Source organism: Mesocricetus auratus, unplaced genomic scaffold, assembly GCF_017639785.1.
Source record: "Mesocricetus auratus isolate SY011 unplaced genomic scaffold, BCM_Maur_2.0 Super-Scaffold_100003, whole genome shotgun sequence".
Lineage (NCBI taxonomy): Eukaryota > Metazoa > Chordata > Mammalia > Rodentia > Cricetidae > Mesocricetus > Mesocricetus auratus.
In genome coordinates this window covers 76,354,737-76,368,035 of record NW_024429188.1, presented here as the reverse complement: position 1 = coordinate 76,368,035, position 13,299 = coordinate 76,354,737, and the positions used below count along the sequence as shown (strand labels likewise).

The following is a 13,299-nucleotide window of genomic DNA, read 5'->3' as shown; positions in this document are numbered from 1 at the left end:
AGATCTGCCTGCCTCTGCCTCCCGAGTGCCGGGTTAAAGGCGTGCGCCACCACCACCCGGCCGTTCAGTGATATCATAATGGCAGTTCTTCCTTTTCTGTGTGAGGTCATATGTATAGACCACACTAGAGGTTTAGTCTGCACTGATCAATATATCCAACTATTCCTTCCTCTCAAAACTAGGTGTACTATATTCAAAAGTCAGTATATGATAGCTAAATTGAACACCAGGTGCAATCTTTCATTGGAATATTTTATTTACATTTTATATGTAAAGAGAATCAGTACAAATCGGGGCATATTTACAGCATTTTCAAATCAGTGTACAAGAATGCAATGGTTTCATCCATTATATATTCAGCAAACAAAAATACATGTCTGTTCTATTTTTGTCTACATTCTGCTGGAATTTGCACTCACTGGGAACAAAACTAATGTACAAGCCACACAGAATTGAAATAAAGTGCTTTTTTAAATAGCTCTATTTAACTTTGGTGGTTGAAGCTTCAAACTTTATATTAAGGCACCTGGAAATCCCCCCTTCCCTTGATTCTTTTTCAAACACCAACAAAATGCATTCACAAAATTTTAGATATATGGACAGAATTTAGATTTAATTAGAGCCTATTAGGCCAAATGTAAACTCAATTTTCAATGTCAACATTGTTTGGAAAATACTTTCCACAGACAAATCTTAAAGAACATTTTCTGTAGATGAACTCTGCACAGTAACCAGTTACCAATTGTTTGTGATTTATTCTATTTCTATTTTCAAATTTTATGGTAGTTTCTATTCTGTGCTTTTGAAAATTTCAAGTTTGAGAAATAGTTAACAATATTTTTGTAAGAAACTTTTTGTGTCTATATCTTGTGTGGTGTCACTAATATACTGATCAACCAATTCAGTTCATATTTTCTGACAAACTATGCTCACACTCACATGAAATACATACACAGCTTAATTAGAAAGAAAAGGTTAAAATGAGTATTTTGCTTTAATCTTGTTCTATCAACTTAATGTACTTTAAATAGACATTTCATGAAGTACTAGCCTAAGTTTGCATTGCTTTTTACAATTCCAGATCAATATAAGCACCTGGAGACAAACCCTGACACAAATAGCCCAAGCGAAAGTAGTAGTATTGTTTCATTATGATGCTATCATAAAATAAAGCGATTACAGCTACTCCACATATTTAAAGCAACATGTTTTTATAAGAAAGTTGTTATAAATGAAAAACCTGACTACTTGTAGACAGTTCTGAATGTTTAAAAATGTTGCTATCACTATCATCAAGAGGAAACTTGCCTATGAAAAACGTTATAATGAGTTTGTGGAAAAAGTCACTAGGTTAAGTATGATAAGTCATTTAACTATAGTATAATATTAGTCATCTCCGAACTTTCAGGATCATTCTTGCTTTATTAAGTTTACGCAGTTCATTAACAGTAAACTAGGCCCCGATTGGCAGTCCTGTTATTACTAACGGTTCATGTTTCTATTGACATAGATTTAATTTCTCGAACAGCAGTCTCTTCATTAGGACTTTCATCTTCTTCAAAGGTTGGGTTGTCAACGTGAGGAACAACATCCACGGCCACCGAACTTGCTTCATGGGTTACCAGCTGTAGATTTTCATCTGGAAACAGAAGGGAAATTTGTATGATGATTCTACCCTTCTCTCCTTTCAAGACAGAATTCTGTATCATTTCCAAGAGGGTCTCCTCATTCAATGCCATTATACTCTGATGATTAAATCAACTCTCTGTTCCTTAATCCTATATGGCTTTTAAAAAACCCAATGTGGGGTGACCTCCTATATTCATAGCATTCAGGGGTGTGAGGCACAGGCATTCTTGTGCTTTCAAGGCTAGCCCGAACTACATAGTAAATTTCAGGCTGTTCTAGGCTACAGTATGAGATTCTGTCTCCCCCAAAATCATAGTTTATATTGTTTCACATAAGGTGCCTATGGCATTATTGATTTATGATTCCTATTTTTGATTCTTGTACATGTGCTTACTTTACCTGGATTATAGACTCATTAAGGACAAAAGTTACATATTTTACTTCTTTTCTTTCCTAAACATAACAGTTCTTAAACCTGGCTGTATGCTACTACCACTTGGGCTATCTGAATCTAACTGCACAGTAAAAAAACACGTAACCACACTAAAAGGAAAAAGGCATGCACCTAAATAACTTCATGCTAGATGGCTAAAGGTAAAATGGGTTGTACAGGAGTTACTGAGGTATTTTAGGTTAAGTAAACATATTTTGGATAAGGAAAGACTTTCTTCTTTCACTGTCACTAAAAGAAATTGGAAGGCCAGTAGGCTAGTCTAGAATGAGCTCTGTGCTGTGGAGTTGCAATCACACACATGCAGCAGTATAAACTCAGCGTCTTCCAGGTAAGAGGGAGAAGGACAGAGAAAGGAAGACAGGGAAAGCTTTGTGAGGAAACATGTATATCCTAGCCTTGTTCTTTGAAAGACCTGATTGTGATAACCACCCAGTGACAATAAGTGTGCCTAATGTCCAGATTTTGCTTTTGATATATCAATTTTCAAGAAGAGGCCTCGTGAAGAAATAGCAGATTCTAGGACAAGGAGTGTATAAGATTAACCTAGACTCTAGCCTAGGTGTCAGCAAACTATGACTCACAGAGCTAAAGTTAGAGTGAAGAGTGCTTTTCACATTTAAAAAAAAGTTTTCAAGACAAACCAACCCTTACCCAAAGAGATACATAGAATATGCAACAGAAATATATGTGGCCTTCAAACCATAAATATTTACTGCTTGGTTCCTTAAATGAAAAAAGTCAACCTAAGACTGAAAGCATACTATGGTACCAGAAGTAATGAAGTTGAAAAAAATAAAGAACCCAACTTCAATAAGTGTCTGAAGATGGAAATGAAGAACTTATGAGCAACGGACAAATCGTGAAACTAACAATGAAAGAAGTATCTGTGACCTCACTCTATTACCAATAACTAAATTAAATACCAAAGGAATAGTTCTTCCTTAAATTTGAAAATTAATGTGTGGGAAGAATGAAGGAAATAGAAAAACACTATTTGGTGGACAATCCAGTAATAATTATAACAGGAAGTATCAATTATTGCTCAAGTTGGCCAGTAAAGGAACTATGAGAAACAAGATATTTGCGTAGCTTCCAAGTGTCTATCAAAAAGATATTTAATAATTACAAATGGCAAATAGTAACTTTAAAGGGAAGCATTTGGCAGACAGAACCCTTAAGCAAGTGAACAAAGTTAAAATCATTTGTAATGAGAACAGTGTGTGCCTTGAAATATGTGCTGCTGACTGGGACACAGCATCACTTCTCTGGCATTCTTACCAGAAATGGACAGTGATTTAATTATCTTGAAGCAGCAGACAAGACTAAATGCAGGAACATTTTATAAAGCAACAGATAAGTAATCTTCAAAAGTATCAACAGTATAAAAGGCAAATAGTAAGGAATTGTCATCGGCTGGAGACCAAGGAGACATACAAGTACACGAAGAAAAAAGGACATGCATGGCCCAGCTGGTGAAGTTGGGTAAGGTTAATAATTCTTCAGGTCATTTTCTGGGCTCTATACAAGCATATGGTTACATAAGATGTTCATATTTGCAGAAGCTAGGAAAAGTGGTAGATGAACATTCTCTGTACTATTACTGAAACTTATGTTCTCAGTCAATCTGAAGTTATTTCAAAATTTAAATTAAAACTACCTGTAATTACCACCCATACCTCATGAATTCTTATTTAATTGCGCTAAAGCACTGTTTATATGCCATATTAAAAACCATCTCTTCCTGTGATTCTGACGTACAGCCAGGGGCCATCCTGGATGTACTCACAGTGTGGTCCCTGTACCAGAAGCATCAATACCACCAGGAAGTTCGCTATAGATATAAATTTTCAGGCCCCATTCCAAACCCAGTCAACAAGTCCTCCAGGAAATTGGATAGCTAGTTAACTTTGAATACTAGTATTCTAAACAGAACTGATCCCAGTGATGTATTGCACAGATGAAGTAATTATGCATTTGCAACTATAAAAATCAACTGTCATTGTAATTGTCAGTGACAAATGTGTAAGATCCCCGAACCAGCAATATGCAATCACAGACAACACTGAATGTGATCTAAGTGATCGTTTATTCAACATAAGTTTACATATGCTAGATAGCAGCATGTGCTGAGTAGAAAACTTGTTAATATAAGATGCCCTCCTCACTAAGAGGAAGTAAAAATTATGATACAATTTAGTCCACTTAAATGGCTTTAGTAGAAACGTATGGATGTGGCCATGCAAGTGAAATGAATGCTTCTCAGAGTGTGGGAGGCAAGTCTTCAGTGAGGGAGCAGACATTAGACCGGGGACCGAAGAGTGGAAGTGTGACACTGAGAAGCAAGGGGCTCATTGTAACTATGTATGCGAGATCAGAAATGAGGGGACAGAACGGAGAAAAACTATTGAATCGACAGGAAAGAGGGAGTTAAGAATCTAGGGTAACTAAGGATCTAGGAGAGAATCCTTAAGGCCTCAAAGTGGGTGTCACTATATTCACCCAGGAAAGAATACAGGCAGAACATGGATCACTATTTCATTTGCCAGTCAAATGACCTGTAAAGTCTCTTTACTTCCCCACCCTTCCAACCAACCCCCACAAGAACTGAACACAATCAAGTAGGATGGAATTTTATATAAAAAAGATTAGCACAAATTAAATTATCTTTTATCTTCACTGAATTCTATTACCCCACCGTTATGGGAACACAAGATAATCACCACTAAGAAACAATGACTCAGTATTATAGGGAGAACAATCCACAGATAATTAACATTCCTATGAGTGTACTCAAGGAAGTCTGGAGATCCAATTGCAAGAAATACAAGTTTGCTTTTACATGGCTGTGTGCCTCGTGACCTCTTCAGAATTGGTATTTATGGCACTTATAAACCTACAGTGGGCAAAGGGTTATGTCAGGGGAAGCCGAAATATTCACAAGCTATTGTGGCAACCTAGCCTTCCACTTTCACACTAAAATTAGGTTACTTCAAAGTAAGGACTGACTGAAAACTTTCAAACCAAGAATAACACAGAAAAAGTTAGAGGCTAGAGAAAGGAAAAATAATTTGTATAGAGATTTGAAAATTACCCCCAAATTTCTCTTTAATTTCTTATGAAATTACTGAACTGTAATAATAATCCACATGAATTCCAACATTAGTATGTTCAATTTTAATTTTGAACAATTGGTTCATATCCTGGAAAAGCCAACAGGTGGCAGCACATACCATTGTTAAACCTAGTTTCCTATCTGTAAAATGGATTCCTGAGAAGATAGGCATAAACCTAGTTGTGGGAAATCGAATTCTTAGATTATTTCTGGAGTCATTTATCTGTACATTCTGATTTATCTGTAATAAACAATGGCTTCTAAAGTTTAATGTTTCTCCTTTGCCTCAGTAGGGAGTTAATGAGCCTACATTTAAATGGCCCAGAGAGCATCTTTCCATCAAAACTCTTATTTTTGAATAATCCCAATCCCTCCGGCAAGCCATCTATTTTAGGAACATTTGAATATGTATGTACTCTTTGAATATGCATATATTTTACAGCAGGAGTACATCTTTTATTGTGTCAATGTGAATAGAAAAAAAAACTAGAAATGGCATAATGGATGAATGGAACAACCACTGAGAGCAAGCGTCTGTGGGTAGATGTGTGTCCCCCAGTGGACTGCTTGTGATGAGCTCACCACCCTTCAGTACTGTGCTTACTTGCTGACTGTACGTGTTCCTCCAGAGGCGGCTCATCTGCTCCCTGTACCGAAGCATATCCAGATGATGCAGTTTCACTGCGATTGTCCTCTTCATGGGGAGAGGCAGTATTAGATGCATCGTTGGAAACAGGAACTTGTAAAGACATTGATCCATCTTCAACATCCACCTGTGGAAAGCATTCAAACAAATTAAGACTTTTGGAGTACATACATTACATTGATATACGATTATGATTGATGATAACTCAGAGCAATATTTCCTAGCCTCATAAACCTCTAACCCATTTTTATGTCACAAAAATCTTTGTCATGGTGGCTGGGGTAGGAATTGGCTCTACCAGTGGGGTACATATGTCTTCATTTGGCTGATCTCTTCACCTCAAAGCACAATTGTTGGTACAAGGTAGGTACTCATTATACATTAATATATATTATTCTGTCCCAAAACAGAAATGAAAAATGCTCTCATCTGCATAGTTCTGTTAACTTAAAAAGATTTTTCAGTTGACATTTATTTTAAAGATAAATTTTTTCATTTATAAAATACAAAATTATAATTTTATTATGCTTTCTCAAACTTTCATGCTTATTAATAACAAATTTGTAACTATGCAATAATGACAGGGTTAAAACAGAAAAATAGACCTGATGGTAGTGATGCACACCTTTAATCCCAGAACTTGGGAGGCAGAGGCAGGCAGGATCTATGCAAGTTTGAGGCCAGCCTGGTCTACAGAGCAAGTGCTAGGATAGGCTTCAAAGCTACATAGAAAAACTGTGTCTCAAAAAACAATCAAACAAACAAGAACAAAAAAACCCCAGAAAAATAGGTAAGTTGGTAGTCTACAGTTCTAATTCTGAGCCACATACTAAGTACATTTGAGAAGGGAGTAGAAGGATATGTCCAAGATGGTAGGAAACCCTCAGTATCTATGAAAAAAAATTGTCTAGTTTGGGGTATCAACTAAATGATTTGCACATTACCTACCAAGAGAGAGAAGGATGTTATTTTCATGAATGCCCAGGAATATAAATACCACACTGCTGAAGTTCCTTCATAGAAAGAATACAGCAACGTTTACCTCAATTCCCAGAGCTTTGAGAATGTCACACTTGCACATGGGGCAAGTCCTGTGTTCTAAAAGCCATGGGTCCACACATGTCTTATGGAAAATATGACTAATGAGGGAGAAAAGAGATAATGCAGTTATAAGATGTGAAACAACAACACTTTGACACACACACACACAAACACACACACACACACGCACGCACACACAGACATGTACAAGCACTCACACGCAAAGAGATTACACTTAGCTTTTGCAAAGATGCCTTTTCCCCTTTTAAACATACCATTAATAAAAGGGCCACAAGAATAGATTTTGGAGAATTCATAATACAGAGCTCTTAAATATAGAGGCCCCATTACTCTTTAGCCTCAAAAAGCTATTTTTAGTATTCATAACTTGAAAATGGCTAATGCTACTTAAGACTGTTGGTATTTCAAATGTTACAATATTAAAATTATCAGTTCCTTAACTCTAAAATAGAATAATCATTCTCAGTAACAGAATGATAGAGTATTGAGTATAAAACAGTACTGATGCTTTAGGCAATGAAATGTGCTCCAAGAATATCACTATTTAGTAGCTGAGAGAAGACAAGTTAAGAATAACCTGCTGCAGAGGAATAGTATTTTTAAAATCTAAAGAGTATAGACTGCAAAATAGGGCACTAAGTTGGAATGAGTTTAAAATAAATAACCAAGTACTAACTACTATGTGTGTGTGTGTGTGTGTGTGTGTGTGTGTTGTCTCTGTCTCTCCCTCTCTCTCTGCTCACTAGGTTTCTCAGTTTCCTTCAGAAGAAACAAATTCTTGAGAACAAATTGTACTGGGTTTTGCAAACTCTAATTCAATTTTAATGCTATATCAAATTGGAGGCATTCAAAATAGTTCTCCGTCATGCTAATTTGAAGGATGTTATTTTTATGGATATAAAAGAAGATGAAACTTACTTGCAGGTTAGGATGCGCACCAAATCATTTGGCTTATAGAGCTCGATACACACAGCACAGCTATCTCCATCAGGGCCAATTTCCTATGAACAAATAGTTACTGTTAGTCAAATAAGCAAAAGTAAATTAAACTTCCAAGTTGGACCAGCATATGCATATGAATTTAACACCTAGAAATTTCTATAGAAATGGAAGCATTACTGAGTATGCAGCTTTGAAGTTTCAATGGGTGATTTCAATTCACTGACACTTGGAAAAGGCAAAATAACAAAGTCAACAAAATGGAGAAAGAACAAATTAAATCATGTAGTACTGACTTCAACTCACTTTCCTGATTTTAAGATTTATAAAAAACCACTTGTATATTTTCATAGTTATGTTTTCTCTAATAAGTTATAATTTACATATAGTAAAATTCAGTCATTTAGTCTACAGTCCAGCATGTTCTGGAAAACATATGTAGTAATCTAATCACCACCACAGTTAAGATATAGAATAGCAACACTACCACAATAAATTCATCCATATCCCCTTCCATTCACAACCTCTGTCTATCACTGTTATATTTTCAATTCCTATACCTTAGGCTTTAAAATCATAATGCCATATAAATGGAATCATGTACTATCAAACTTTTGAGTCTCACTTCTTTAACTGATCATAAGGCCTTTGCTATTTATGTGTGTTATTGTAGGTAGCAGTAGGACTTGCTTACCCTTTTATGACTGAATTACATTCCATGGTATGAATATCCCATAACTTATCCATTTGTCCAGTGATGGGAATTCAGATTCTCTCTTTTTTTCCAAAACAGTGTTTCTCTGTGGCTTTGTTGACTGTCCTAGAACTAGCTCTTATAGACCAGGCTAGTCTCGAACTCACAGAGATCCACCTGCCTCTGCCTCCAGAGTGCTGGGATTAAAGGCATGCACCACCACTGCCTGGCTGGAATTCAGAGTCTTTCCAGTTTGAGCAATTACTAATAACTACGTTTAGGAGTTTAATGGAGATATAGGACTTTCCTTCCTTTACAATTATCTAGTATGGTAAATGTATTTTTTTAACTTCATAAGGAATTGCTAATCTGTTTTTCAGGGTGGACATAATCATTTAGTGTTGTCACTAGAAGACAAATAAGAATTACAGAGGTTGTACATATTCATCAGGTCTTGGATTTTCCAGTCATTATTACTTTTAGCCATTCTAATGAATGTGTACTGATATCATAGTGGTTCTAATTTTGTATTTCCCTAATGACCAGTGATATTGAATATTCTTTTGTATACTTCTCAGGCATATGTTCCTTTGAGGAAATGTCTGTTTTACATACTTACTATTATTTATTAAATTAAAAAATATTTTTATTGTTGTCAGTTAGCAAATGGGAGCTGAGAATTGAACACAGGACTTCTGTAAGAGCAGCAAATGCTCCTAAACTCTGAACCATCACCTCAATCCGTATTTATTCAAAGTATTTAGCACATTGCATATTAGGTTTCATTACAGTAGTTTTCTTTCCTTTTATTTATTGTTATTTTATGTGTATGAGAGCCTGAGTGCATGTCTGTACACCACAGGCATACAGTGACTGCATAGGTCAAAAGGGGGCATTGGATCTCCCAAGACTGCAATTTCAGATGAATGTCAGCCATCAAGATGTGGTTGCTGGCAATTGAACTTGGGTCCTCTGGAAGAGCAGCCAGTGCTCTTAGGCATTGAGTCATCTCTCCAGCATCCTCACTGTGGAATTTTAAATATATTTTGTTGTTGATTCCCTCATATACTCCACTATCTCCCTGACATCCTTGTACTTTTATACCCCTTTCCCATAATCTCCTTTCTGCTTTCCTATCACAGGTTTGCATCTATATTTTTCATTGACTGTTCTTGTTGTTCTTCAATCAAGAGTGTTGTCCTTTAACAAATACACAATCTGCAAATATTTTCTTTGAGACTGTACCTTGTGTTTTCCTTCTTAAAAAGCCTTTCAAATAACAGAAATACATTTGTTTGTTTATTTGTTTGTTTAGTTGATACAGGTTCTCACTATGTAGCCATGGGAATTTGCTATGTAGACCAGGTTGGCATCACACTCAGAGACACCTGTGCCTCCCAAGTTTTGGGGTTAAAAGTTGTGCTCCTCCATTCCCAGCAAGGATAGAAATTATTTATATTTTTATTTTATTTCACTTTATGTGTATGTAAGTTTTAACCTCTTTTATGTCTGTGCACCATGTGCATGTCTGGTGCCTAGAGAATCCAGAAGAGGGCATTAGATCCTGTAGAACTGGAGTTGCAGATGGTTGTGAGTCAACATGTGAGTGTTAGGAATTGAACCTGGGTCCTCTGAAAGAGGAACCAGTGCTCAAGCCATCTCATCAGCCCTCAAAGAACAGAGATTCTTGAACTTTGACAGTCAAATTTCACATTTTTTCTCTGCTGACTTGTTTTTGGCATCATGCATAAAAACTATTAATGTATTCCACCCACATCATGATTTATTTTTCTTCAAAGACTTCTAAAGAATCAATAGTTGTAGACTTTTTATATTTAGGCCTATAATCTTTTTTGAGTTACTTTTTACACTGTATGGAGAATGGAGGTGTCTTAAAAAAATTACTGTCGTGGCTAGATTTATATCAACTTGACATGAGTGTCATTTTGGAAGAAGGACTCTCTCAATTGAGAGAATGTTCCCACCAGATTGGCCTGTGGTGCACTTTCTTGATTGATGATTCATACAAGTGGGCCCTGCTCACTAGACATGGTGTCACCATGTGCTGGTGATCCTGGGTGTTATAAGAAAGCCTGTTGAGCAAGCTATGTGGAACAATCCAGTAAGCAGCACTCCTCCATGACCTCTGCGTCAGTTTCTGCCTCCAGGTTCTTGCCCTGTTTGAGTTCTTGCCTTGCCTTCCCTCAGTGATAGACTGGATGTAGAACTGTAACCTAAAGCCTTTCCTCCCCAAGTTGCTTCTGGGCATAGTGTGTTAAGCACAGCAATGGAAACCTTAACTAAGACAGATACTCAACCACTGCACAGTTCTCCTGGCATCATTGCCTTTGGATCTTCATAAAAAATAATTTGGCTACGCATCTGTTCGTACATTTCTGGTTCTATACTGTTCTATTCATTTATAGATCTAGCGTCTCTACACTTGCAATCCTTTTACCTCAGCTTTCTAAATGTTGGAATTGAAGGCAAGCACAACACTCTCAGTACATGGTCCAGGAATAAATTCATATGATGAAAATTCCAAGTGTTTGTAAGAACACAATAAAACAAGACAAGAATTGTATGACCTCAGTTTCTTCAAAACACTGGATTCTTCCTGGAATGCGTTTTCATGCTCCTTCCAGGTGTAGCGGGTAGGGGTGTTTATTTCAGATTATTCATTATTGCCTGTTGCTGTTACTCAATTAATGCTCATATGCCTCTATGGGAAAACATGCTTTGACACATGTGGCTTGTCCTTGAGACTGTATACAGCTTGAACTTATGAGAACTTTACTCATCTGACAATTCTGAACCTTCAGAGTATAAATTGTCAGGTGCTCTGAATAAAGTTGGCTGTTGCATGAGACTTTAGTTTGCCTCATTTATCAGCTCCATTCTCCTACGTCCCACTGTCTCTAGAGTGGTGATATAACACATTCAACTTCTACAGTTCTTATCCTTCAAAATTGTTTTGGTCATGCTAGTATACTAGTTTTTGAGCTTTTCTAATACTACCTCATGAAAATTCTTGATGAAACTCTAACCCATAGGCTGGTTTAAGATGAACTGTCACCTTAACAGTGACATTTTTGATCCACAGACATGATATGTATCTCCATTTCTTTTATTTTTCTCCATACTTATGATTGATTGCAAAGCCTCAGGGATGCTAGGCAAGAGCTCTACCACTGAATTATAAACCCCAGGTCCTTTCACTTGTGTTGTACAATTTTTAGCATATAAAACTTGTACACATTTTGAATATTGATACCTAAGAACTTAATGCTTCTGATGGTGTCATAAATGGTAAATCTTTATTTCACTACGTTTTGGGGGGAATGTCTTTTCTCATCAATGGGTTTTCAACTGTCCCAAATATAAAATGGACATTCAAACAAAGTTGTACTGAAGCACAATATTATTTTTCTATCGTTGCTGTTGCAAATTACTATCACTTGATGGCTTACAATAGCATGGCTTATTATCTTTTGTGGAGGGCAGAAGTAACTGAGGTGTAAGCCACATAGTGCGCTCTTTTTGGGAGCTTTGTGGAAAATACTTTTCATTACATTTTCTAGTTCCTAGAGAATTCCTGCATTTCATTTCTTGGCCTCTTCCTTGAATCACTCCATAGTTTTTATTCCATTGCAACACTCCTTCTTTACTTCAGCTGATAATGATTCTGAGTATATTTATGGATTGTCTAAATAATCCTGGATGAGTTTCCCCTTAAGTTTTCCATATCTGAAACTTCTTGCTGCCTGGTAATGTAGCATTTGCAGGAGCCAGTAATTAGTACCTATGTATATTTGGGGGCTATTGTACAGTCTAATTGTAGTATTGAATAGCATTTTAATACTCAATGAGGTATATAAGTGCTAACAAAAAGACAATTGGAAAAGGGCATTAAGTTAAAGAATGGCCTGTTAGCGTTGTTTTAAAAGTAACAAAAGTACCTTGTCTCCTTGTTTCAAGGTGCGCAGCTGAAGCCTTCCAATAGCTTTTTTAGCATCTGCTTTTAACTGCCTCTGTAATCAAAATAGATATTAGGAGACATTTTTAAGAGAAGTGTGATAAAAGGTATAGTGATTTAGTATTAATTGGTAGAAGTTACTATCCAAATACAATTCAGAGATTAGAATCTGCAGCTGAATACATGGATCAGTAGTTAAAGTGCTTGTTATACAAGCATAAGCCTTTTTAAGTTTGATGCCCAGCATCCACAGAAGAGCTAGGCACCATAGTGTGTGACTCTAATCCCAGCACTCGGGAGGCAGAGACAGGGAGATCATCAAGCTATGCTAGCCAGTCAGTCTAGTTGATTCAGTGAGCTCCAGGTTCAGTGAAAGACTCAGGCTCAGAAGGTAAGATGGAGAGCAACTGAGGAAGACATCTGTCTTTGATCTTTGACCTCCACACCCACGTGCAAATGCATGCATGTACACAATTTAATTAAAAAGTTTATACAATATATTTTGATATAGTCTTTCCTTTCTTCCAACTTGTCTCAAATCCTCCTCCCCACCTCCCCTATCCATCCAACTCCACGTTCTCTCTCTCCCTTCCTCCCTCCTTCCCTCCCTCCCCTCCCCCAGAAAAAAAAACAAAACAAAACCTACAAAAAGTCAGTCAAGAATGCAGTAAGGCAAAAAACCAAAACAAAACAAAAAGGGCACTTTGTGCAGTCTGTTTTGTTTTAGCTAGCTACTCTTGGGATGGGAACTGCCCTTCAGTGTGGTTGACACACCCAGTAACACACC

General features: G+C 36.7%; 1 protein-coding gene across 3 annotated transcripts in view; it reads right to left on the bottom strand.

The window, feature by feature from the left end:
- Positions 1–238: 238 nt before the first annotated feature.
- Rnf128 (ring finger protein 128) overlaps positions 239–13,299 on the bottom strand; it is a 101,540-nt gene continuing 88,479 nt past the window's right edge. For all 3 annotated transcript variants that reach the window (XM_040744452.1, XM_005076701.4, XM_005076700.4), the window contains exons 3-7: positions 12,496–12,567; positions 7,822–7,904; positions 6,884–6,980; positions 5,800–5,968; positions 239–1,639 (exon numbers count right to left, since the gene is read on the bottom strand). In XM_040744452.1, the coding sequence (XP_040600386.1) occupies positions 1,491–1,639; positions 5,800–5,968; positions 6,884–6,980; positions 7,822–7,904; positions 12,496–12,567 (570 nt within the window). In that variant the 3' untranslated portion in view covers positions 239–1,490. The remainder of the gene's footprint in view (positions 1,640–5,799; positions 5,969–6,883; positions 6,981–7,821; positions 7,905–12,495; positions 12,568–13,299) is intronic.